General features: G+C 41.8%; 1 protein-coding gene across 2 annotated transcripts in view; it reads right to left on the bottom strand.

Annotated features, from left to right (window-relative positions):
- Positions 1-27452, bottom strand: part of LOC132397014 (eukaryotic translation initiation factor 4E type 2-like) — a 68275-nt gene that overhangs the window by 27351 nt on the left and 13472 nt on the right. For both annotated transcript variants that reach the window (XM_059975228.1, XM_059975227.1), the window contains exons 2-3: positions 24476-24590; positions 5218-5352 (exon numbers count right to left, since the gene is read on the bottom strand). In XM_059975228.1, coding sequence (XP_059831211.1) covers positions 5218-5352; positions 24476-24590 — 250 coding nt within the window. The remainder of the gene's footprint in view (positions 1-5217; positions 5353-24475; positions 24591-27452) is intronic.

Genomic DNA, 27452 nt, shown 5'->3' with positions numbered 1-27452 from the left:
ATCTCTTTCTCTTGGATTAATTTTTCTCCATATATCAATCAGATTTAAATCTTTTATTAATGATAAAGTTAGTTTTATTACTTTTGATTTTGTAGCAACTTTAGTTGACCTATCCAAAACTGGATCTAAACAAAAATTAAAATCTCCACCTATTAATATTTTATCATGTGCATCAGCCAAGTTCAAAAAAACTTCTTGTATGAATTTTGCATCATTTTCATTTGGTGCATAAATATTCATAAAAGTCCATAATTCTGAAAAAATTTGACAATGTATAATCACATATCTCCCCACAGAATCAATTACTACATTTTGTATTTTAATTGGTAAAGTTTTATTAACCAAAATTGCAACTTCTCTCGATTTTGAATTAAATGAAGCTGCAATAACATTTCCAACCCAATCTCTCTTTAATTTCTTATGTTCTGTTTCTGTTAAATGTGTTTCTTGTAAAAAAAGCTATATCTCCTTTCATTTTCTTAATATATGTTAAAACTCTTTTTCTTTTCACAGGTCCATTAAGTCCATTAACACTAAAATTTAAAAAATTAAGTAAATTAATCATTCATAACACCTTGGGAACTCTTTGAAATTCTCCATGTTGCTATGAGTCTCTCCCCAACCATCCAGGCAAAAAAGAAGAAAAGTAGAAAAAAAGTAACTAATATAGAAGAAAAAAAAACAAAATACCCCCCCCCACTAATGTTGCGAATAAAAAGAACACAACATTACCCCCCCCCCCATTTTACGGGTCATGGCAATCGCCATGATTGTACACGTGAAACTCGCAGCCATCGATCAGGAGCTCCTCCAGCTCCCCCGCAAAAAAAAAGAAAATATATTAGTGAAGAAAAAAAGAAAATAATTAATGTCTCTACTCCCAATTAATACTCCTCAACTATTTTTGTTTTCCTTATAAACGTCCGTCAAGTCCAACCTTATTTCAGTCTTCATCGTTAGTCCACTTCATTTCTATAATTCTTTACTCCTCTTCGTGGACATCAGGTAATTTGTGTACAAATTTCTCCGCTTTCCAGTAGTCAACGAAAAATCTTCTTTCTTCGTTATCCAAGAAAATTATCAATTTTGCTGGATAGCTCAATAAAAATTTATAGCCCTTTTCCCATAAAGATTTTTTCACTGGATTAAATTCCTTCCACCTCTTCAGAAGATCATAACTTGTGTCTGGATAAAAAAAAACTCTTTTCCCTTCTATTATCAATGGCCCGTTTCTCTTTTTAGCACCTTGAGTCGCTGCCTTCAAGATCATTTCTTTATCTTGATACCTTAAGCATTTTATCAAAATTGATCTTGGATTTTGATCTTGTTGAGGTCTTGGTCTTAAAGCTCTGTGTGCTGTTTCAATTTCAATTACTTGGCTTCCTTCTTTCATTTCCAAAATTTTCGGAATTCATTCTTGAAAGAATTTTATTGGATTTTCTCCCTCTGTACCTTCCATAAGACCAACAATTTTAATATTATTTCCTCTACTAGAGTTTTCAAGCGCATCTATTTTTTCCAACATCCGTTTTCTTTCTATTGTCCAGGCAAGATTATTGACTCCTATCTTATCTATTCTTTCAGTGTTTTTTTCCATTTTTACTTCCATCTCTTTAACTTTATTATCCATCTTCTTTTGTTTTTCCACCACATTATCGAGTGTATTCTGCATCTTTCTTATATCTGTTCTTACAGCTTTTAATTCATTCATCATATATATCAGGATATCTCTTATGTCTCCTTTAATCTCTTCCTTCTTTTCCTCTTCTTCATCCTCTGTATTTCCCCAAGAGTCTGATTCCACTTCCGATTCACTTCCAGCCGTAGTTGGGATTTGTAGTTTTGTTAATATCTGTTCATGCATACTTGTTTCTTCGTGCATGCATTGTTCTTGCCATTTCTTCTTAGAGACCGCCGACATTGCTGCCACTTCCTGTCCCGCATCATCGAAGTGCCATGCACTTCGCCGGGAGGAGGTCCAACTTGAGTCCAAGGCTTCGCCGAGACGGTTAGGCCTTTTTCCCCGCCGACTTGCGCAGTCTTCAAAGTAGCTTTCTTCTGTTTCGGTTTAGGAGCCATATCCAAAAATAATCCTGAGTTACTTATAAACAGTTTCTAGTAGGTATTTACTAATTCTTCTTCATTTAAACTCTATTTCATTACTTTTTATAAGGGAGCTGGATTCCCAACGTCTCGACCTTACGTCATCACATGACGTACCCCTTAGTATCAATGACTGATCAGCCCCAGTATCTCTCCAGATTCTCAATGGAACTGGGATCTCTCCTTCTTTCACAGACACCGTCCCTTCTGAAATAAATTTCTCACGCCCCTCTCGTACTCTATCTACCTTTGCCTTCCTCGTCGATTTACTGATCGACTCAATACACCCTGTAGGGACTGCCGTTTTCCCTTTTCCTGTCTCCGTCTTCGGAGCAAAGCACTTAGATGCAATATGACTAACCATTCCACAATTATAACAGGTCAAGCCAGGAACCTTCCTGCCAGCCTTTTCCACTAGCTCCCGGCCTACTCTCTACCTTAGCCGGTGGACTTTCTCTACCGTCCCTACTGCCTTTCTGATAACTCTTATTTGAGAAAAACCTTGACTTGTGGGTTAGGGCATATTCAGCTGCGAACCTGGCAAATTCCGATTATTCGGCTTCTCATTCAGATACATCCTGATATTATCTGAAACACAACCTTTAAATTCCTCAATCAGAATTAACTCTCTGAAACGATGGAAATCCTCCTCCACCTTTTCTGCAGCACACCAACGATCCAAGAGCACACCCTTTTCATAGGCAAATCCTGCATACGCCTGATTCCACAGTTTCTTTAAATCTCTGAACTTTTGTCTATATGCCTCAGGTACCAACTCATAGGCCTGAAGGATACCCTCTTTTATTTCCTCATAATCCGCAGACTCGTCCATGGACAATGCCGCATATGCCCGTTGAGCCTTACTTTTTAATGCACTTTGTAACAATGCCACTCACTGATCTCTGGGCCACTTCTGATTCACTGCCACCTTTTCAAAATGCAAGAAGTAACTATCAACATCTGTCTCCTCGAACGGAGGTACTAACCTAAACTCTCTACTAACATTAAACTTCTCCTCTCTTGAGCCTTCCTCTTGGTCTTTTCCCTGTTGCTTTACCCTCTCTATTTCCAGCTCATGTTGCCTCTCTTTCTCCCTTTCCTTCATCTGCCTTTCAGCTTTCTTTTCTTACTCCTCTGCTTCCAACTGTTTTAACCTAAGTTCATGCTCCCTCTGATTCTCTAACTCAGCTTTTTCCTTCTCCCATGCAGCTCTTTCCTGCTCCCTTTTTGCCTCTAACTCCTTTAGCTGGAGCTCCTACTCCCTTTTCTTCTGTTCCGCATCCAACCTTAATTTTTCCAACTCTAACTGAACTACCCCAACAACTGGTTTCTTTTCAGGGAACAGATTCAATGCATCAGGTGTGAACACATCCTTGGATATATAATACTGGGCTATGGCCCTCTGTATCTCCCACTTTTTCATTGACGACTTCACCTCTGTGAGATTTAATTGTTTCGCAATATTCATCAAGACCGTCTTTGTGGCATCCTCTAGCGCCTTCAAAGTCGGGCTTTCTAAAAATTTGTCTATATCCATCTTTGCCGGTTTCCCGTCTGGTTACCCACGCAACCAGATTAAATAACGGACTTATAGCCCGATTCACTGGCCCCCCAATTTGGTATCAAATCTTGAGACGAGGCCCCAGTTTGTTACGTACCCCGTAACTGGGTGTCTTACCAGCAAAGATAGAAGTGTCCGTTGGAGTCTGGTACTATTTTCAAAACAGTGTTTATTAGTAAAATATACAAATCAATATCAGCAATGCAAATATACAGATAATACACGTTAACAATACTAAACCTAAAAGTGTGGGTATAATAATAATCAATAATAAACAAGCTCTATCGATGTCTAGGGGATAAGGAATTATCATGGGAAAGTATAAAGTTCAGTTCAGTTCATGTAGGCTGAGGTAGTTGTTGGTTCTTTTGTTGTAACCGTTGGAGGGAGGGAGAGAGAGAGAGAGAGAGAGAGAGAGAGAGAGAGAGAGGGCGAGCAAACAGTGACAGCTACAGTCATTCAAACCTTCCTTTATTTTCTTGATCCGTCGATATGTTGTTGTGTCCATTCAGGTATGACTCCTCTGTCCTTTAGCTAGACCGTTCTTCTATGGTGGACTCGTCACCCAGGCAAGGGTGGACACACACACAAGCCCCCACCGGCCTTGCTATAAACACTGTGAGTTAAAATTGACCGATCCTTCGTTTGGTCTCCGATGCCCCACACTTTTCTCGTGGTTTCCAACACTTAAACAGTGCTCACTAGTGTGTCTCTTGGTGCGTCTGAGGGGTGTCTCCCCAGACCTCACTTTATCCCTACTCACGGGGTCTCAGGTGTCAATCAGTTTTGAATGGCTTAGCCCATCAAACCAGCCCACTCTGGCTGTGCACTGAGGAATTTTAATGAACAGAGTAGTACCAAGTAAACAGCCCTCTCCAAAAGACATAACAGTAAATCAGTGGCTCCTCTCCTCTCTCTTATCAGCAGCAGATGTTCCAATTTGTTTTCCTCTTATCTGTGTCTCTCTCTCATTCTCTCTCATGAGCAGAGTGGTAACAGTAACAGTTTGTGATTCTCCCGGGGGGGGGGAACATGGGCAACTCTGTACCCTTCTGCCCATCAGAGTTGTTCATCCTTTGTAACATTAGTGATACAGCACGGTATCACAGCCTTCCTGTCTAATGACCCTATGCTGTCCAATTACACCCATGTGACCAAGTAACCTACTAACCATGTCTTTCAAATGTGGAGGGGAACTGGAGTGCCAGGTGGAAACTGAAGCCGTCCTGGCAAAAATGTACAAACTCCTTATAGACAGCCCAGGAATTGAATCTGGGACACAAGCACTGTAATAACTTCTCATGTATTTAAATACTTTAATTAAAATTCCCCTGATGCTGTGTTAGAATTTGAACCCATTTATCAGGATCAAGGATCAGAACTCTGATTGCTACTCCACCGCCTTAACCATTGTGCTATCATATCTCCCAAATTTAACCCGATACAACCTGATTAGGCCCAGCTTTTGTGACAAAATTCAGTAATAGTTAATATTGTCCACTAGAAATGCTCCATCTTCTTCGCATAAAAATAAAAATTTATGACTGTCTTACTGAGGCAACTGTTCCAATCTGTTTAATGTTCTGCTCATAGCTCTGGGTGTTAGCTGGTCTGCTTGGTGTACGCCTGGAGTACCAGAAGGTGTAGTTATATTGTAGAGGGTGCTCACCGGCTCCAGGTGTCACTGCCTGTGTAAACAAAAACATAAAACAATCAACTATTCCATTCTTCATTACCTTAACTGGCCTTGTTTATATTTGGCTTTTTGGGTGTTCATTACATGACTTCATTAGATTATTCACAGTGTAATTTCCGTAAATCTTCAGCTGCAGGTATTCACAGATTTTCTTCTTTGTAATTGGAACTTATCTATCAAAGACCTTAAAAATGGATCAGAGAAGGAAAGAAAATTACCAGAAACATACCTTCACCTCCGTTTCTCCTAAGCCTCTTTAACAAAAACCTCAAGCTCTAACAATGTCCCACCCCAACAATGGCCGCTCCAGTTAAACTTAAGTTTTTCTTATAGGTCAAGTAACTAGTAAACTGTGATATCTCAAGCTTGCCAAAAGTTTCCAGAAGACCCTGCTCGCATTTTAAATCTCACGCTCAGCTCACTCGCCCAATCAGATTGCCTGAATGGAACAAGGGAAGCTCACTGACATCGACATGCAGTACTACAGTGGTGCTAGAAAGTTTGTGAACCCTGTAGAATTTCCTCTATTTCTGCATAAACATGACCTAAAATGTAATCAGATCTTCATGCAAGTCCTAAAACTAGATAAAGAGAACCCAATTAAATAAATAATACAAAAACATTTATTTGTTCATTTATTTATTGGCATGTCCACATCAACACTTAACAATTTTTATTAACATAGTAAACATTCTATCTGGATGCAACACAGCTTGGTATGGCCACTGTTCTAGAAATAGCACAAGGTGTGGACATAGGTCAGCTCATCAAAGGAATAAGCTTCCCCTCATGGAATCTGTCTATGCTTCTCAATACCTCAGTTAAAGCAGCCAGCATAATCAAAGACCATTCCCCCCCAGACATTCTCTCTTCCCCCCTCTCCTATCAAGCAGAAGATACAAAAGTCTTAAAGCACATACCACCAGGCTCAGTGACAGCTTATCGGACTCTTGAACAGACCTCTTGAATGATAAGATGGACCCCTTGCCCCAAAATCTACCTTATTATGATCTTGCATTTTTATCGTTTACTCTCAGTAGCTTTTACACTTTATTCTGCAATGTTATTGTTTTAATGCACTCAGTGCAATGACTTGACCTGTATGAACAGTATGCAAGGCAATCTTTTCACTGTGTCTTGGTACATGTGATATTAGTAAACCAAAACTAACTGTTTGGCGTTAATTGAATGGGTTTTCAACCATACATTGATCTCAAGTAAAATCTTTCATTAACTTGAGTTATTGCGCTTCACTAGTCTGAAATCTCTCTGGAAATCCTCAAGATGGTGCTTTGGTCACCTGCCACTGGCTGCAGAATTAAATGTGACCATGTGGCGACCCACTTTCTACGCAGGCGAACTGGCTCAAAAAATGGCGCACACATTGGAAGAGAGGCCAGCCCCAAAATGGCACTGGGCCTTTTTCGTCACCATCAAGGGGAGAAAGCCCGCACGTGGGAAGAGACTTTTGTAATGCACCTCTGATATCATTTCCACCCGGTGAAGGCGGGAACGGAAATGCGTAAAAGCCAGTGCCAAGAAGTTTGAATAAACTAGTCTCGAGTGCAACCTACAGACTGCATGTCGTTATTTCTAGCTCTGTGTGTAGCACATTGCTACATTGGTGACCCCAACGGTCCAAACAGGATTTGGACCAAAGATGATCGACTCTTCATCTGTTCACGCACTTCCGCTAAAACTGCCAACTTTCTGGATGCTGCAACCACCCACGTGGTTTGACCAAGCAGAAGCCCAGTTCCAGATTCGGCAGATATCTTCTGATTCCACGCATTACTATTACGTCGTGAGCTCCCTTGACCAGAAGACAGCTGCCCAGGTTGAGGATTTCATACAGTCATCCCCGGAAGAAGGCAAATATGCAGCATTCAAAGCACTGCTCATAGGAACCTTTAGCCTCACAGCATGAGCGAGGTGCCAGCTTGCAGCACCTGGACTGTTTGGGAGACAGGCCGCCATCAGCATTAATGAACGAGGTGCTGGCCCTGGCTGAAGGACACAAGCCCTGCCTCAACTTTGAGCAGGCGTTCCTAGAGCAACTACCCGAGGACATACAACTGCTACTGGCCAACGCAGATTTCAGTGACCTATGGAAGGTGGCGGCCCGGGCAGACATGCTGTGGAAAGCCAAGAGGAAGAGCTTTTGTCTGTCGGACAAATTACCAAGCCACGCGCCTAACAGCAGACCAGACCAAGCCCGGTAGGGGGGACGCACACAACACAGAGGCAGGAGTGAGGAGGCCAATGAACAGTGGTGTTTCTACCACCAGCGGTGGGGCACAGAAGCCCACTGTTGTCGCCCACCCTGCAAGGGCCAGGGCCAGCCACCACTAATGGCTACAGCGGCTGGACACCAGGACAGCCTCTTGTACGTCTGGAACAAACAGTTGGGACGCCGCTTCTTGGTCAACACCAGAGCAGTAATCAGCATCTTACCCCTGCCGGGGTACGACACCCACAACAGGAAGACAGGACCCACCCTGAGGGCTGCAAACAACAGCACAATACAGACCTACGGCACCCGCACAATGCAGCTGCAGTTCGGCGCCAGCCGGTTCACGTGGGACTTCACACTGGCCGCCATGGCCCAACCACTCCTGGGGGCGGACTTCTTCTGAGCTCACAGCCTGCTGGTCGACTTGCAAGGGAAAAGACTGGTCCATGCCAAGACTTTCCAGACGCTCTCCCTGGGTGAAGCCAGGTTGCCGGCCCCACACCTGGACTCCCTCACGCTGTCTGACAATGAATTCACCAGAATCCTGGCAGACTTTCCATCAATTTTGGCACCACAGTTCACTGCAGCCATGCCCAGACACAGGGACCACCCCTCCACGTCCATGCACGAAGGCTCCCCCCTGGACGAGCTCCGCCTGGCGAAGGAGTTCAAGAGGATGAAGGAATTGGGGATCGTACAGTGGTCTGACAGCCCATGGGCCTCCCAACAGCACATGGTGCCCAAAGCAGCCAGGGGCTGGAGACAATGCGGCGACTACCGCAGACTGAATGAGGCTACAACTCCAGACCGCTACCCCATGCTGCACATACAGAACTTTGCCGCAAACCTGCATGGGGTAAGCATCTTTTCCAAAGTAGATCTCGTCCGGGGATACCATCAAATCCTGGTACACCCTGAAGACATCATTCATCATCACCCCATTCAGCCTGTTCGAATTCCTCCGAATGCCATTCGGCCTGAAGAATGCCGCACAGACGTTCCAGCGGCTAATGGATGTGGTGGGACGCAACCTGGACTTTGCGTTCATCTATTTGGACGACATCTTCATAGCCAGCAGTAGCTGTCAGAAGCACCTGTCCCACCTCCGCCAGCTCTACTCCTGTCTGAGTGATTTCGGCCTCATGATCAACCTGGCCAAATGCCAGTTCGGACTCGACACCATCGACTTCCTGGGCCAAAAGATTGCCAAAGACAGGGCAACACCTCTGCCCGCCAAGGTAGACACAATCTGCCACTTCGCCCGGTCCAACACAGTCGAAGGCCTGCAGGAGTTTGTTGGTATGGTGAACTTCTACCACTGCTTCCTCCCCTCAGCAACCTGTATCATGTGCCCTTTGTACACCCTGATGTCGGGTAAAGGCAAGGACATTACTTGGGACGAAGAGGCCGCGGCCGCTTTCATTAAAGCCAAGGAAGCCTTGGCAGATGCTGCAATGCTGGTGCACCCCAGAACGGATGTTCCAACCACCCTCACGGTGGACATTCAACACAGCAGTCAGTCGGGTGCTGGAGCAACTCATTGAGGGGCGCTGGCAACCCCGGCGTTCTTCAACAGGCACCTACGGCCACCCGAACTCAAGTACAGTGCCTTTGACCGGGAGCTGCTGGCAATATATCTGGCAATCCGGCATTTCAGGTACTTCTTAGAAGGCAGGCCATTCACCGCGTTCACAGACCACAAACCGTCGACCTTCGCATTCACAAAGGTGTCCGATCCCTGGTCAGCCCGCCAGCAGCGACATCTGTCCTACATCTCTGAGTACACAACGGACATCCAGCATGTTTCGGGAAAGGACAACGTTGTGGCGGATGCACTCTCCAGACCAGCTGTCCAAGCCCTGTCCCTAGGGGTGGACTATGCAGCACTGGCGGAGGCGCAGCAGGCAGATGACGAGATGCCCAGCTACAGGTCTGCAGTCTCGGGTTTGCAGCTGCAAGACTTCCTCGTAGGCCCAGATGAAAGGACCCTACTGTGCGACATGGCTACCAGCCAACCTCGCCCCATCATCCCGGCAGCCTGGGGGCAGCAAGTTTTCTACTCCATACACAGCTTGGAGCACCCATCTATCAGGACAACCATCCGGCTGGTCTCCAGCAAGTTCGTGTGGCATGGACTTCGCAAACAGGTCAGCGAATGGGCCAGAACGTGCAGCCAAGGTGCAGCGGCACACTAAAGCCCCGCCGCAGCAGTTCGAACCCACCTATTGTTCAACCACCTGCCAGTGTCACGAGGAGCACGGTTCCTCCTAACTACGGTAGACCAGTTCACGAGATGGCCAGAGACGGTCCCGCTCACCAACACCACCGCCAATTCCTGTGCCCGAACGCTGACTGCAGCCTGGGTAGCACGCTTCGGGGTACCGGCCCACATTACCTTCGATAGAGGCGCCCAGTTCACCTCCAGCCTGTGGTTGGCTGTGGCCAGCCTGTTGGGAACACAGCTACACCACACAACTGCCTACCACCCACAGTCAAACAGACTAGTGGAACGCTTCCACCATCACCTGAAGTCGACTCTCATGGCCCACCAGAAAGGGTCTAACTGGGTGGACGAGCTTTGCTGGGTCCTGCTTGGAATCCGCACAGCGCCCAAAGAGGATCTGCACACCTCGTTGGCCGAGTTGGTGTACGGCGCACCCCGGTCGTCCAAGGAGAGTTCATACCAGTACCAAGGGGGCAAGAGGAAGAACCCACAGCAGTCCTGGGCAGACTACACGAAAGGCTTAGCAACCTGGCCCCCATACTGACTTCACAGCATGGACAGATGCCGACCTGCGTACCCAAAGATCTGCAGAACTGTAAGTTTGTATTTGTACGAAGGGGCGCACATCGGGCACTGCTACAGCGGCCGTAAGAGGGGCTGCTGATCAGGTGATCAAGGTGATCAGGAACAATGGGTTCATGTACGTTCTGGACATTGGGGTGAAAGAGGAGGTTTTCACGGTGGACCGACTCAAACCGGCCCATGTGGACTTGGCGCAGCGGCACAGAGGCAAAGAACAGTCATGCCTGGTATGGAGGGGTCATAGTCCGTGGCCACAACAGGACAAGAGGACACCGGAAGGGTGTGTGTGTGTGTGTCTGTCTGTCTGTCTGTCTCTCTCTCTCTCTTTCTCCTCCCCCCCCCACACCAGCAACTACCTCGACTAAACTGAACTTAACTGAACTCTTCACCATCGTAAGACTATCCATTTACCCCTAGACTTTGAAAGAGCTTGGATTTGATTCCTATTTCCACACTTCTGTATATATCATTGCTAACCAATTTTATATATATTTGCATTTTATAGTACTGTATTACTTAGTTTACTAATCAACACTATTGGTTACAGTAATACCAGACTCCAACGTATTATTCCATTTCTGCTGGTTTGGTAACCCGGTCACAGGGTATGTGACAAATTGGGGCCTCGTCTGGGATTTTGAACGTCAAATTGGGGGCTGTTTGAATTGATTGGGGTAAATTCCCTTATTTAATTTAGAGTGGAAATACAGCAGAAATGGAGTTTGAGGTTAATAGGTTTGTGGTGGATCCAACCCCTGAGGGGCTGGATGAGGCTAAGAGGGATGTACTGATGGGAATTGCTCGGAAGTTAAAGATTAGGATGACCACTCGCATGAAGAAGGCTCAGGTACAGCTGTTAATAGCACATCATTACATAGCCGAGGGCACATTCGAGGAGGAGGTGCTGGGGACTTTGCTGAAGCACTTACTGAGGCTGAGGTTCAGCTTCAGGCAGAGAAAATGAAGTATGAATATGAGTTCCGAGTAAAACAACTGGAGGTACAAAGGCAGATAGAAGAAGCCGCAAAGCAAGGAGAGAGGGAGAAAGAGGAAAAGTGAGCGGGAAGAAGGGAAAAAGAGAGGCAGTTTGAGCTGGATAGGATACGAGCGTTGCAGGCAAGGGGACACATGATAGACCCAGTCAGGGGGTTCAGGGTGAGTCAGGAGATTAAGTTGGTACCCCCGTTTGAGGAAGCCGATGTCGATAAGTATTTCTTACATTTTGAGAAAGTTGCTATGAATCAAGATTGGCCGGAGGAGAAGTGGGCTGTTCTGTTGCAGAGTGTTCTTAAGGGGAAGGCTCAGCAAGCCTATTCGGCATTGTCCGCAGATGAGGCAAAGTGTTATGATGAAGTAAAACAGGCTATACTTAGGGCTTACGAGTTGGTGCCCGAGGCATATAGACAAAAGTTCAGGGACTCAAGGAAGCAGTGGAATCAAACGTTTAAGGAGTTTGCATACGAGAAGTGTGTGTACTTTGATCACTGGTGCGCTGCAGAAAGGGTGTTGGAAGATTTTGACCACCTCAGGGAGTTGATCCTAATTGAAGAATTTAAAAGTTGTGTTCCAGATAATATCCGGACATACCCGAATGTGAAGAAGATTATGACCCTATCAGAAACTGCTAAGTTAGCCGATGAATACACTTTAACTCACAAGTAAAATTTTCTCCAAGTAAGAGCTACCAGAGGGGTAGTAGGGATGGTAGAGAGAGCCCTCCGGCTAAGTCAGAGAGTAAGCCGGGGACTAGCGGAAAGGGTAAAGAGGATGAGAAGCAGTCTGGAAGGAAGTTTCCCAGTTTTACATGCTATAATTGTGGGAAAGCTGGTCACATAGCATGTCAGAACTTCGCTCCCAAAAGAGATACAGGAAAAGGAAAGGCGATGATCCCGACTGCCTGTATTAAGCCAGCTGAAATGCCGCTGAAGGAGGGGAAGACAAACCGAGTTCAGGAAGGATGTAAGAAATTTCTTTCGACTAGGTTGGTATCTGTGAAGAAGTAGTCAACCCCAGTGCCAGTGAGAATCTGAAGGGACACTGGGGCTTTTCAGTACTTAATCCTAAGCAGTGTGTTGGAATTCAGTGCTGAGACAGAGATTGGTGACGTGGTGATAAAAGGGATTGGAAAAGGGACTGAGGCAGTACCGTGGCATAAAATATTTTTGAGATGTGACTTAGTATCCAGACCAGTCACGATAGGGGTGCGGTCTGCACTCCCGATACGTGATGTGGATGTCTTACTCGGGAATGACCTGGCGGGGGGGATGTGTTCCCAACAGTTCAGCTTACGAGTAAGCCTGTAAGGGCTGAGGACCCACCCATAGATTCTGAAGTTTATCCCGCCTGTGCAGTAACCAGAAGCATGGTGAAAAAGGCTGCTGAGAGAGTCAGCAGGAGACGCTCATGGAGTGAGCATTGTTTCAGATTCGCTCCATAACCTTTACTTTTTTTAACCTATGATCACCCTTATTTAACTTACTTTTACCTACACCAAAAGATTCTTGCTACTTTTTTGGACTTATCTTTAAGAGTTGATTGTGAATTCTGAAGAAATGAATACAGAAATGGCTCTTAGATCTAAAGGGCAAGAACCTGGAAAAGATTCTAACGGGAACAGGAAGAAGAAAAAGTCCGACCCTAAGCGCACTGAATTAACTTATGAAATGTTATTGGAGGTTTTAAATGAAAAATTGAAGAACAATGACAAATTTTCAAACAAGGTATAAAGGCTTTTCAAGATTATATGGATAAGACGGATTCAGTAGTTTACCAGCAGCAAGTTCTAATCGCAACTTTGCAAGAGGACGCTCGGAAGTGAGACTTGATAATCGAAAAACTGGAGCAGAAATTACTTTCGACGATTAAACAGGTGGAAACACTTAAAGCCAAGAGTTTCAACTTTGAGAATCGGTCCAGAAGACAGAACTTACGCATACTTGGTCTCCCGGAAGGTATTGAACAAGGGGACCCCTCGAAGTACTTTGCTCAACTTTTAAAGGATGCGTTCCCTTCTGTATTCCCAGACAGTCCTCCGTTACTCAATCGCACTCACAGAATTATGCGTCGATCACCAAGTGCTTCAGCGAAACCACCAGTTGTAATTGTCCAATTTCATTATGTGCATGCTAAAGATCAACTTATTCATGTGGCTCGGCGTGTAGGGATGATCAAATTTCAAGAATTCAATTTTCGATTAGTGGAGGATTTTAGTCCAGAAGGAATGAAGGCAAGGCTTCTTTTTAAACCTCTGATGTCCGAATGTTATGAGAAAAATCTAAAACCTGCGCTCTTATACCCTGCGAAGCTCAGAATATCGCCTCCCAATGCATCACGGCGTGTTTTCTTTTCTACATCTGAAGCGAGAAGCTTTCTGAATGAGAACTTCCCTACTGCTGCGGATTCTCATCTCTAATAAATGAGTGATTTTGATCATTGCAAGATGGTTTTTGTTTCCAAAACCAGATTTTGTTTCTGGCTATTGGTGTAAGTTTACTCTCTATTTTATACTCTAGTTAAAGTTTTTTTTTGATGTACTAATCTTTTTGTTTTACTTACTTCAATCACTGTACTTTATCTTTGGTCATTATTATTAATCCTTCGAAGGTGAATTTTTTTATTAAGATGGCTGTTTCTTCTCTAAAATATTTTTGTCTTTTTTTTTGATTTCGCCTTTTTTTTGTCTCGTCTTCTTCCTATAATGCATTTCTTTTCACAGTTTAAATTTTTTTTTGGCTTGTTTGGGTTCTAACCTGATTTATAAGTTACCAATTATATTCTTTTTGTTTTTTTTACTAGCAATTATATTAAGAAGTTTGGTTTTAGTATCGTGATTATTATTTCTTTAGAGTTTGGGTGGATCTTTTTTATCCTTTATATACGGAGTTGCCTTCTGCTGATATGGGGGTAGATTTAGTTTCATTTCTCTTTTTTCCCAGCCTGAGTTCATAATTTGGTTAACCCTTTATATACCAAAGGGTTGATATCAGAAATATGGCTCAGACCATTAATTTTGTCTCTTGGAATACTAATGGCTTAAACCATCCGATTAAACGGAAAAAGATTTTCAAAGTATTCCAAAGACTCAATGCACATATTATTTTTGCACAAGAAACTCATGTGAGGAAAGAGGAGAATTATCGCTTTTTTAGGTTTTGGAGGGGTAAACCATTCGAATTCGAATGCTAAAGTAAAGGGAGTTTCAATTTTTATTGACTCCTCTATTGCATTTGTCCAACACGATATCTTTTCGGATCTGAAAAGTAGAATTTTGTTAATTACTGGCTTACTTTTTAACAAAAAGGTTGCTATGGTTAATGTTTATGCTCCAAATGTGGATTATCCCGATTTTTTAAGTCCTTATTTACTTCTCTACCTAATCCAAATGAATATAAGTTAATAATGGGTGGTGACTTTAATTGTTGTTTAAATCCTTTGTTGGACAGATCTATATCTACTCAGGCTTTACCTAATAAGTCGGCCACTTATATTAACTCTTTTTTGACTGATAATGGAATTTTTGATATTTGGAGATTTCGGCATTCTAAGGACAAAGAGTTTTCATTTTTCTCACAGGTTTATCATTCCTACTCCAGAATTGATTATTTTTTTATTGACTCTTGTTTTATTCCATCGGTAATTGGTTGTAATTATGATATTATAGCCATCTCTGACCATGCTCCATTAAAACTTTCTATTAAATTTACGGATACAGCTTCTAGTGCTAGACAATGGCGATTTGATTCTACCTTACTGCAAGATCTGGATTTTATTAAATTTATGAAGGAACAGATCAATTTCTTATTTTCAACTAATTCCACTGATGATATTTCTTGCAGAACACTTTGGGACACTTTTAAAACATATATATACATGGACAGATTATCTCCTACTCCGTTGGTCTGAGAAAACGCATTAAGAAGGAAACTCTTTTATTGGTTGATAAAATTAAAGAGATTGACAAGAAATATTCGACTACACCTTAGTAAAGAGCTTTACAAACAAAGGGTTGAACTACAAATGGAACATAGTTTATTACTTACGTCTTCGATTGAAAATCAATTAATGAAAACCAGATCTGATTTTTATATACATAGTGATAAATCTGGTAAACTGTTAGCTAGTCAATTGAAGAATGCTTTGGTTAAACGTCAAATTACTAAGATTCGTCAGCAGAATGGGGATCTGACAGTTAACCATGATGAGATAAACAAATCATATCAAGATTTTTATACCTCCCTATATCATTCTGAATTCCCTCATGATTATAATACCAAGTGTGATTTTCTTGGGAAATTGAATTTTCCAAAATTATCATCAGATGATCTTTCAATATTAGAAACTCCTATTACGGATGCAGAAATTAAAGGGGTTATTTCCTCTATGAATTCTGGGAAAGCACCAGGTCCAGATGGGTATACAGTAGAATTTTTTAGATGTTTTTCCACTACTCTGTCTCCTTGGTTATGCAGGATTTTTGAAGAAGCAATTAGATTGGGTAATCTGCCACAATCTTTTTATAGAGCTTCCATTTCTTTAATATTGAAGAAAGATAAAGACCCTACTGACTGTGCATCTTATAGACCAATATCTTTATTGAATGTAGATTCCAAGATCTTTTCCAAGTCACTGGCATCCAGGCTGGAGAAGGTATTACCCCAAATTATTTTGGAAGATCAAACTGGTTTTTATTAAAAATCTCTATTCTTTTTTCAATGTTAGATTATTGAATATTGTTTATACTCCTTCACATAGCACTTCAGAATGTGTCATTTCACTCGATGCGGAGAAAGCACTTGATAGAGTTGAATGGCCATACTTATTTACTGTGCTTGAGAAGTTTAATTTTAGTCCGACATTCATTTCCTGGATTAAACTCATATATCATACTCCAGTAGCCTCAGTGCTTACTAACAATCAAAGATCTCCCTTTTTTCGTTTGTTTCAGGGTACTAGACAAGGCTGTCCTCTTAGTCCATTATTATTTGATATTGCTTTAGAACCCTTGGCAATTGCTATCAGAGAATCACAGAACATTTTTGGCATTAATCGTGGGACGGATATACATAAGCTATCATTATATGCAGATGATTTATTATTATTTATTTCTGATCCTGAGAAATCCATTCCTGCAGTTATATCATTGTTGGCTCAATTTAGTAATTTTTCCGGGTATAAATTAAATCTTAATGAGAGTGAATTGTTTCCTTTAAATAGACAGGTTCCAATTTATGGAAATTTACCTTTTAAATTAGTTAATGACTCTTTTATTTACTTAGGGATTAAAATCACAAAAAACTATAAGGGCTTATTTAAGGTTAATTTTTTACCCCTAATCGATTAGATTAAATGTTTGTTTACTAAATGGTCACCAGTATCTTTATCTCTGATAGGTCGGATTAATGCTATTAAGATGGTTATTTTACCCAAGTTTTTATATATATTTCAAGCGGTACCAATTTTTATTCCAAAACCTTTTTTTGCTAAAGTTGATTAAAAAATTTCCTCATATATATGGCAGAATAAAAATCCTAGATTAGGTAAAAAAATATTTACAGAAAGCAAGGAAGGAAGGTGGATTGGCATTGCCTAATTTTAGATTTTATTATTGGGCAGTTAATATCTGATATTTGATATGTTGGTTAAAGGATTGAGACCTGGAAATTAAATCTGTACAAGGATTTTCATTGGGTTCTATTTTAGGGTCTTCTCTTCCCTTTGCTCTTTCTAAATTGCCGAAACGAATTGACAATCCGATAGTTAAACATACTTTATGTATATGGTTTCAATTTCAGAAATTTTTTGGGCTGACTCAGTTTGTTTTAAATATTCCTATTGTATTCAATTGCTTTTTTTATCCTTCTATTATAGACCAAGCTTATTCAGCTTGGAAAACTAAAGGATTACTACGATTTTCCGATTTATTTTTGGATAATTGTTTTATGTCTTTTGAACAATTATCTAATAAATATAATTTGCCTAGATTTCATTTTTTTAGATATTTACAGATTAGGAATTTCTTAAATACTGTACTTCCTACTTTTCCAAATTTTGTGTCTTCAGGTATTTTGGAGAATTTGTTTGAACTAAATCCTTCTCAGAAAGGGCTAATATCAAAACTTTACAATATAATTATGAAGATACATTCAGAGCCCTTCTATAAGATTAAAAATGATTGGGAAAGATAACTTAACCTTACTATCCCTATTTAGAATTGGGATAAAATTCTTTAATTAGTTAATACATCATCTATATGTGCTAAACATTCATTAATACAGTTTAAGGTTGTGCATAGGGCTCATATGTCCAAGGATAAATTGGCTCATTTTTATTCCTATATAAATCCTATTTGTGACAGATGTCATTCTGAGGTAGCGTCTTTAACTCATATGTTCTGGTCGAGTCCGCTCTTGAAAAAATATTGGAAAGTCATTTTTGATATTATTTCTACGATATTGAACATTGATTTACAACCTCATCCTATTACTGCAATTTTTGGTTTACCAATGATGGACTCACTCCATTTATCCTCTTCTGCTTGTCGAATGATTGCATTTTTTACATTAATGGCTAGAAGATCTATTTTGTTGAATTGGAAAGAAATTAATCCTCCTACCGTATTTCATTGGTTTTCTCAAACTATGTTACGTCTAAATTTTGAAAAAATTAGAAGTGTTGTATTTGATACTTCTATTTAATTTGAAAAGATATGGAGACCATTTATTCAATATTTTCATATGATGTAATATGACCCTGTTCCAAGCCTATTTGTTTTTCCAGTTTCGATTTTATATATGTTGAGAGGATCGGAGTTGACGACACTGATGATTTTGTATTTTTGTTAGATATTATAAACAGCCCTTTTTTTCATTTTTTTCTTTTTTTTCATTTTTCTCCTTATTGGTTATTAGATTATTAGATTAGTTTTTTTGCATATTTTTTTTCTTTTTCTTTTTTCTGTTTTTTTTAATATATATTATGATATACCTAGGTTTGCCTTGTTTATTTGTTACTTGTATCATCCATGATTTGGGAATACTCATTTATACTGTAACTATTGCTTATGTATTCTTTCATGTTCAGTTGAAATGTATATGATTGTAATCCCATTATCTATGTATCAATTTTATTTTGTTGATATTAATAATAATAAAAAGATTGAAAGGAAAAAGGCTGCTGAGACAAACACTAATTTAGCTGAAACGAACCTTGATTTAGCTGTTATGAGTGATGAACAGACCTGATGGAAATGGGGTGCAGAGTTAACCATTCCCCAACCCCCCCCCCCCCCGAGAACTATGAACCATTGCTGTTGCTATGCTGCTACTGAGAGAGAGATGACGCCCAGGCAAGAACATCTGCTGCAGATAAGGGGGCGAGAGAGACTGTTGATTTATTGTATTTTGACCCTTCCTGGATTATTTACCTTTCACTACAAGGACTTTACTTTGCTTGTTATCATTCCTCAGGAGACAGCAGGAGTGGCCTGATTTGATGGACACAGTCATTCAGAGTTGATGGATAGCTGAGACCCTGTTATTAGGGATAAAAGACAGGTGTGGGGAGACACCCTTCAGACACACCATTGGACACTGACTGAGTGTTGTGAACCCACAAGAAAGGTGGGGGCTTCGGAGACCGATTCAGGAGATCGGTCAATAAAGCTCACAGTGTGACATTAGGGCCGGTGGGGACTTGTGTGTGTGTCCACTCATGCCAGAGTGATGAGTCCACCACAGAAGAACGGTCTAACTGAAGGACGGAGGGGTCATAGCTGGAAGACCATCACAATGACATGACGTGTTAAGAAAGCCACAGTAGGTTTGCCTGCTGCAGCTGCCTAATCTCTCGCTCTCTCACCAACGATTACAACACAACAACCATAACTACCTCAGCACGCATGAATTGAACTGAACTTTATACTCTTCTATGACAATTCATTTACCCCTAGACATCGATAGAGCTTGTTTATTATTGCTTATTATTATTCCTACACTTTTAGGTTTATTACTGCTAACTTTTTTTATATGTATATTTTCATTTTTGATACTGTATTGTGTAGTTTACTAATAAACATCTTTAGTTTTGGTACCACCACACTCCAACAGATACTTTTTTCTCTGTTGGTCTGACACCCAGTTATAGTGTACGTAACAAATTGGGGCTTCATCTCCGGGATTTGATTACCAAATTGGGGGGCCAGTGAATCGGGATAGAAGTCCCTTATCTGAGCTGGTTGTGCGGATAACCAGACGGGAAACCAGCAGAGATGGAAATTGACAAATTTTTAAATGACCCGACTTCGGGGGCATTAGAGGATGCCAGGAAGACGGAATTGGTGAGTGTTGTGAAATAATTAAATCTCTCGGCGGTGAAATCAACAATGAGAAAGTTGGATATACAGAGAGCAATAGCTGTGCATTATGTATCCGATTATGTATGCATGCATTATGTGTGTTCCCATCGGATATATTGGACCTGTTCCCTGAGAGGAAACCGAGGGTGAGCTTCAGTTACAGATAGAAAAATTAAGGTTGGCTGAGGAAAAAGGGTGCATGAGCTCAGGATAAGCCTCCGGATGGAGGCTGAAAGGCAGAGGGAGGAAGCTGAAAGGGAGAAGAAAGAAGCTGAAAGGCAGAGAGAAGAAGCTGATAAGCAGAGGGAGGAAAGAGAGAAAGAGAGGCAGCATGAGCTGGAAATGGAGAAGTTAAAGGCATCGCAGGGAAGAGACCGGGCAGCAAACCCAAATGAGGGGTTCAAGATTGGTCAGGAGATCCAGTTGGTACCTCCATTCGAGGAGATGGATGTCGATAAGTTCTTCCTCCATTTTGAGAAAGTGGCTGTGAATCAGAACTGCCCTGAGGGGAAATGGGCTGTTCTGTTACAGAGCGTACTTAGGGGGAAGGCTCAGCAAGCATATTCAGCATTGTCCATGGATAAGTCTAAGAATTATGATGAAGTAAAAAGGGCTGTATTGAGGAGTTACGAGTTGGTGCCAGAGGCATACCGGCAGAAGTTCTGGAACTTGAGAAAGCCATGGAACCACACGTATTTAGAGTTTGCCCGTGAGATGCAAATGTATTGTGAGTGTTGGTGCGCCTCAAAAGGGGTCGTTGGAGATTATGATAAACTTTTATAGTTAATACTGATGGAGCAGTTCAAAGGTTGTATCCCTGAAGGAATGAAGAAGTACTTGGACAAGAAGGAGACAGAGACTCTGTCTGTGACTGGCAAGTTAGCAGACGAGTATGCCTTAACCCACAAGACAAAGTTTTCCTCAAATAAGAGCTACCAGAGAGGCAGTAGGGATGGCAGAGAAAGCCCACCGGCTAAGGCAGAGAATAGGCCGGGAACTAGTGGAAAAGGCCGGGAGGAGGAAAAGCAGGCTGGCAGGAGGTTCCCAACTTTACGCGTTATAATTGTGGGAAAGCAGGCCACATAGCATCTAAGTGCTTTGCTCCGAAGAAGGAGACAGGAAAAGGGAAAACAGCAATCCCGATTGGTTGCATTGAGCCGGTCAACAGATCGATGAAGAAGACTAAGTTAGATAGAGCCTGAGAGGAGCGTGAGAAGTTTATCTCGGAAGGGACGGTGTCTGTGAAGGAGGGTGAAACCCCAGTTCCAGTGCGGATCTGGAGAGATACTGGGGCTGGACAGTCATTCATTTTAAGGAAGGTGTTAAGACTTCGGTCCTGAGACTGAGACTGGGGAGGTTGTGTTAAGAGGTATCGGAAAAGCGACTGAGGCCGTACCTTTGCACAAGATATTTCTGAAATGTAACCTGATATCTGAACCAGTCGAAATAGGGTTGTGGTCAAAACTACTGATGGACGCCGTGGACGTCCTACTTGGTAACGATCTGGCAGATGGTGACATGTATTCAGCAGTGAAACTGACAAGTAAGCCAGTAAGTGCTGAGGACCGGCCCATAGATTCCAAGATTTATCTTGCATGCGCAATCACTCGCAGCATGTCTAGAAAGGCGGCTGAGACAGGAACCCATATAAATGAGTCCAGTGTTGATTTAGCGGAGACATTTTTACCGACCTTGTATAAAAAGGAGTTACTGGATGAGAAGGAAAAGGATAGTGGGGTGAAGGAGAGTAAAGGAGAGGAGGTGGCTCTACCATTAGCAAGGAGGGAATTTATAAAGGAGCAGAAATGTGATGAGGAGCTTGTGGCATTGAGAGAGTCAGCCCTTTCTGATGTAGAAATTGATAAGGAACCAGAGGGCTACTACAGCATCACCAAGTTGTTTATCCTTAAATTCCAAAACAAACTGTAATTGGCTCACAGGCACCTTGTTAACAAGCCATTGTTCCTTTAGCATGGTCAAGGCTTCTAAAATCAATCCAGACTTTAAATTTACTTTATTCAAAAGTTTAGTAACACTTTCCCCCTCAATATCTTCAATAACATCCATCTCACCAGTTTTCATCTTATCATTAACTTTTACCACAAGTGATTGAGAATTCTCACTTTCTACCAAGGTTAACCCTTTTCTCCACTGAACCAAGTCTATCTGACCCAAAAGAATTCTCAGATGGCTCCGTAGCTGATTACTTACTTTTGCTCCAAGGACACTTTTGCCTCCTTGTAAGATTCTTGCTGAGACAGCAAGGCAGGACCAGGTGATGGACGGCTGGTGTCCTGCAAGTGATGATAAAAAGCAGGTCTGCGAAGATACAAGCAGACACACCACAGGATACTGAAAGAGCATTGTGCACCCCCGTGAAGGTGGGGGTTTGGAGGATCAATTTGGGGGAATCGATCAGAGGCTCACAGTGTGTGAAGGCAAACCAGTGGGGGCTTGTGTGTGCGTCCACCCTTGCCTGGGTGACAGGCTTACCACTGAAGAACAGTCGTGCCTGGTACGGGGTCACAATCAGTGACCGGAACAGGACAGGAAGACAATGGAAGGTTTGACTGCAACTGCATCACCTCTCTCTCTCTCTCTCTCTCTCTCTCTCTCTCTCTCTCTCTCTCTCTCTCTCTCTCTCTCCATTACACCAACAACTACCTCGACTAAACTAAACTGAACTGAACTCTTCACCATCGTAAGACTATCCATTTACCCCTAGACTTTGAAAGAGCTTGGATTTGATTCCTATTTCCACACTTCTGTATATATCATTGCTAACCAATTTTATATATATTTGCATTTTATAGTACCGTATTACTTAGTTTACTAATAAACACTATTGGTTACAGTAATATCAGACTCCAATGTATTATTCAATTTCTGCTGGTTTGGTAACCCGGTCATGGGGTACATGAGAAGTCACTGTATCAGTAATATTTGAGTAATAACAGTAAATACGTTGTGTGATTAGGCATTCTTTTTTGTTTACATAATTTATTATGGTTATATGTACAGTACAAAATTGCATACGTCATGACACTACATGATATGTGCTCACTTTGCTTAAAGTAAAATATATAAGACCATAAAACTTAGGAGCAAATTAAGCCATTCAGTCCATCGAGTCTGCTCTGTCATTCTATCATGGCTAATTCCACTCAACCCCATATACCTGCCTATTCACCATATTCTTTGATACCCTGACCGATCAGGAAAACGATCAACTTCTCCCTTAAATATATGCACGGACTTGTCCTCCACCACGGTATTCCACAGATTCACTACTCTCTGGCTAAAATATTCCTCCTTTGTTCTAAAGGGTCGCCCTTCAATTTTGGGGCTGTGCCCTCAAGTTCTGGATACCCCCACCATAGGAAACATCCACTCCACATCCATCCTATCTAGTCTTTTCAACATTCAGTACGTTTCAATGAGATCCACACATATTCTAAATTCCAATGAGTGCATTGCCAAACGCTCCTCATATGTTAACCCCTTCATTCCCAGAATCATCATCGTGAACCTCCTCTGGACTCTCTCCAATGACAACACTTCCTTTCTGAGATATGGGGCCCAAAGCTTACAAAGTTAGACTTACGTTCCAGCTTTGTGTTCTGGCTTTTAATTAGTTTTAAGATTTGGAGTTACTAAACATAACAGTAGTGACAGGGTATTTTTAAAATAAACCCAAGACGACTACCTACCTGTGGAAGCATAGTGTGACGTTCAAGTTAAAAATACAGCGCAGCACGTGTTCTTCAGAAGGGAAGACACAATCAAGTTTTTTTTAAAAGGGCAGAAAATGGAAGAATTCACAGGTTCATAAAAAGTGAATACTCGTTCATAATAATCATTTAAAAAAAGAGTAGAAAGGGCTGGTTACATTGGAAAGATAGATGCAGTCAATAGCTCAAGTGGTAACTAGCTCGTGTATACTGAGCAAATTGAACAGCATTTTGAAGCAAATAAAATAGCCAATGAGAAATGAGTACCAAGTGCATTGGGTTTAAAGGCATACTGTTTGCTTTGAAGTTTAACTGTTCCAACCAAACCAGCTGACATGAGCTTTGCTGATATTGTGACGGTATTGCAGGAACACCAAAACAGTCTTTTTTTTTATCTTTTTCTCTTCCCTGTGTAGTCCATTTATGTCCAACATGCTCTTCATTTCGCCTTTAAATCTGCATTGGTCTGGTGTATGTGAGTCCTTGCTACAGCGGTAATACAATTTGTTGACCAGACAGACTTCCGTCTAGACGCTGCCATTTTGGTCACATTCACTTTCATTCCTGACTGCAAGTCAATTGTGTCTCAGTCTGCCATTTCCATTGATACAGCTATTTCAGCTGTACTTTAAAATGTGAGTTGTGCTTCAATTAGGAGCCATTTTTGAATGCTTCTTGTGAGATCCCACAAAATAACCAATTTCTCAGTATATCGTTAAGCCCATTATCAAACTGACAATGTTTAGACAACCCCTTCAATTCAGCCACATATGCTGATAAGAATCCTCCTTCCTTAATGTGTACTTATGAAACCTAAAGCATTCTGCTATCAACAAAGGTTTCGGTTCTACAACAGGCTCTTGATGTCTGCATTGGATGCCTTGGAATTCTCTTTAAACCTACTTGCCAAGAACTTTACATGACCCCTCCTGGCTCTCTTCATGCCCTTCTTGAGTTCTTTTCTCATGGCTTTAAGGAAATGTTAATTCATACCTTTCTTTTAGCAGTGCTTTGTGTCTTTTCCTGTTCACATAATTCTGCTTCTTTCTCCTTTAGTGACTCATTCTCTTCATTGTGTTCATGGTCCCCACTGTCATCATCTTTCAGGCTACAAAAAATGATATTTTTTAAACTTTAAAACATGCTTACCTGAACACTATTTCTCCAAGAGGCACATTTTAGTGCACAATTTTTGTGTTTGTGATTGGGGAAATTTTTAATATGAGGAAAGAATAAGGCCAACCACTGGAAAAAATCTCTTGCAACACACAGAGTGCTGGAGGGACTCAGCAGGCCAGGTAGCATCTATGGAAAAGGGTAAACAGTCGACGCTTTGGGCCGAGACACTTCATCAGGACTGGCAGAAAAGATGAGAAGTTACAGCAAGAAGGTGGGGGCAGTGGAGGAAGAAGTACAAGGTAGTAAGTGATAGGTTAAACTGGGAGTGAGAGGGGATGAAGTCAAGAGCTTGGAAGTTGATTGACGAAAGAGATAAAGGGTTGGAGAAGGGGGAATCTGATAGGAGATGACCAAAGGCATGGAAGAAACGGAAGGGGGAGGTGGTGAGCAGATAAGGAGATAATGTGAGAGGGGGAAACAAAGACAAACTCTCACACACACAAAATTATTACAGCATCATATACAGGCCTTACAGTCTACAATGCTGTGCCGACCTTCTAGCTTACTCCAAGATCAAGCTAACCCTTCCCTCCTAACATAACCCTCTATTTTTCTATCATTCATGTGCTAAGAGCATCGTAAATGCCCCTAATATATCTGCCTCCACCACCATCCTAGCAGGGTGTTCCATACTCCCACCACTATCTGTGTAAAGGAACTTAATATACTTTCCTCAAAAAAATCTTAAAATTCTGCCCCTTCATATTAGCCATTTCTGCCCTGGGGGAAAAGTTTCTGGCTGTTCCCTCAATATTTATCATTTATCATCTTGTACACCTCTATCAAATCACCTCTCATCCTCCTTCTCTCCAAAGAGAAAAACATTAACTCACTCAGCTTATCTCCATAAGACATGCTCTCTAGTCCAGGCAGCATTCTGGTGAAATCTTCTCTGCACTCTCTCTAAAGATTCCACATCCTTCCTAAATAATGAGGCAACCAGAACTGACCAAAAATATTCCAAGTTTAGTTTAACCAAGATACCTTGGCTAAGAGTAGTTGGGATTAGACAGGTAATTACAGGCCGGTGAGTTTTATTTCTCTCAGGTTCAAAGTTCAAAGTAAATTTATTATCAAAATACATGTATGTCACCACGTAAAATCCCCAGATTCATTTTCTTGTGGGCACTCACAGTAAGTACAAAGAAACAGCAAAAACGGAAGCAAAATAATAAGAAGAAATAATTTAGCAATAAATATTGAGAATAAGAGATAACCCCGGTCAATCCCACCACTGCCTGTAAGGGAGTTTGAACACTCTCCCCTTGAATGCATAGGTTTCCTCCTCCACATTCCAAAGACGTACCAGTGAGTGGGTTCATTGGGCCAGAAGGGCCTGTTACTGTGCAGCATCTTTAAATAAAAAGCACATTTGAGGCAGGCACATCAGCAACCATCTAGTTAAGGAGAGGTTTAGACAGCTATGGGCCAGATGGGACCAGCTCACAGGGCCACACAGAGGCCGGTGACGAGTTAGGTCAAACAGCCTGTGTGGAATGGTTTTGAGAGGTTGGTAGTGAAATATTATCAACTCCTGCCTCAGAAGCAACTTGGGTCCACTCTAATCTGCTGACTGCCACAACAGGTCTACAACAGATGCCAACTCATTGACTCATCACTCAACCCTGGAACATCTAGATTTCAAAAATGAATATATCAGGATGTTCTTTATTGATTATAGCTCGACATATAGGAAGAGTGAATGAAAATCTGAGGTCAACAACTTTAAATTCCTCAGTGTCACACACAAGTAAAATTATAAAACAGAGAAGAACCTCTAATTCCTTAGGAGTTTGCAAAGATTCAACACTTAAAACTTTGACAAACTTCTATAGGTATGTGATGGACAGTATATTAACTGGTGTTTCCTGGAATACAGCCCAGTCCATCACAGTAAAGACCTCCCCACCATTGAGCACATCTACATGAGGCGTTGTTACAGGAAAGCAGCATCCATCATCAGTGACCCCCACCGCACATGACATGCTCCCTTCTCACTGCTGTCACTGGGAAGAAGGTACAGGAGCCTCAGGACTCACACAGCCAGATTTAGGAACAGTTACTACCCCTCAACCATCAGGCTCTTGAACCAAAGGGAATAACACTCAATTTCACTTGCCCCTTCACTGAACTGTTCCCACAACCTGTAGACTCACATTCAAGGACTCTTCATTTCATATTCCTGATAGTTATTGCTGATTTATTTCTTATTATTGTTTTTTCCTTTTGCATTTGCACAGTTTGTTGTCTTCTGCACTTGGTTGAACATCTTAGTGTGATCTTTCATTGATTCTTTTATGGTTGATATTCTGTTACGGATTTGTTGAGTACGTCCTAGGGGAAAATGAATCTCAGGGCTGCACATGGTGACATATGTCTACTTTGATAATAAATTTACTTTTGACGTTTTGAACTTTGAATATTAAAATCTGGAGGATAGGGGTAGAGCAAAAGCTGACATATGATAAGTGCATCCAGATGAGGGGTTGGGCAACAGATAGGATGGGTGGAAAGAGAGTGGAAATCATGTATGATGATAGGTGGAAGGAACTGAAGATGATGGGCTGGTTGGAGAGAAAGGTGATGCATGGAATGAATGGATTGAGATGGGGAGGGGAATCAGTGTGTAGATGATGGATAGATGGGGAAGGTAGAGGAAAGGAAAGAAATAAGATGATGGGAGGCAATTCAAGATGAGAGAGAGAAGTAACAAGGAGAAAAAGGACAGAGAGCACTGGATAACAGAAGTTAAAGAATTCGATGTTCATGCCGCTAGGTTGGAGAACATGAT

This window comes from Hypanus sabinus, chromosome 7 (assembly GCF_030144855.1).
Source record: "Hypanus sabinus isolate sHypSab1 chromosome 7, sHypSab1.hap1, whole genome shotgun sequence".
NCBI classification, from domain to species: domain Eukaryota; kingdom Metazoa; phylum Chordata; class Chondrichthyes; order Myliobatiformes; family Dasyatidae; genus Hypanus; species Hypanus sabinus.
Note: the sequence above shows the minus strand (reverse complement) of the source record. Positions and strands in the feature narration are given on the sequence as shown.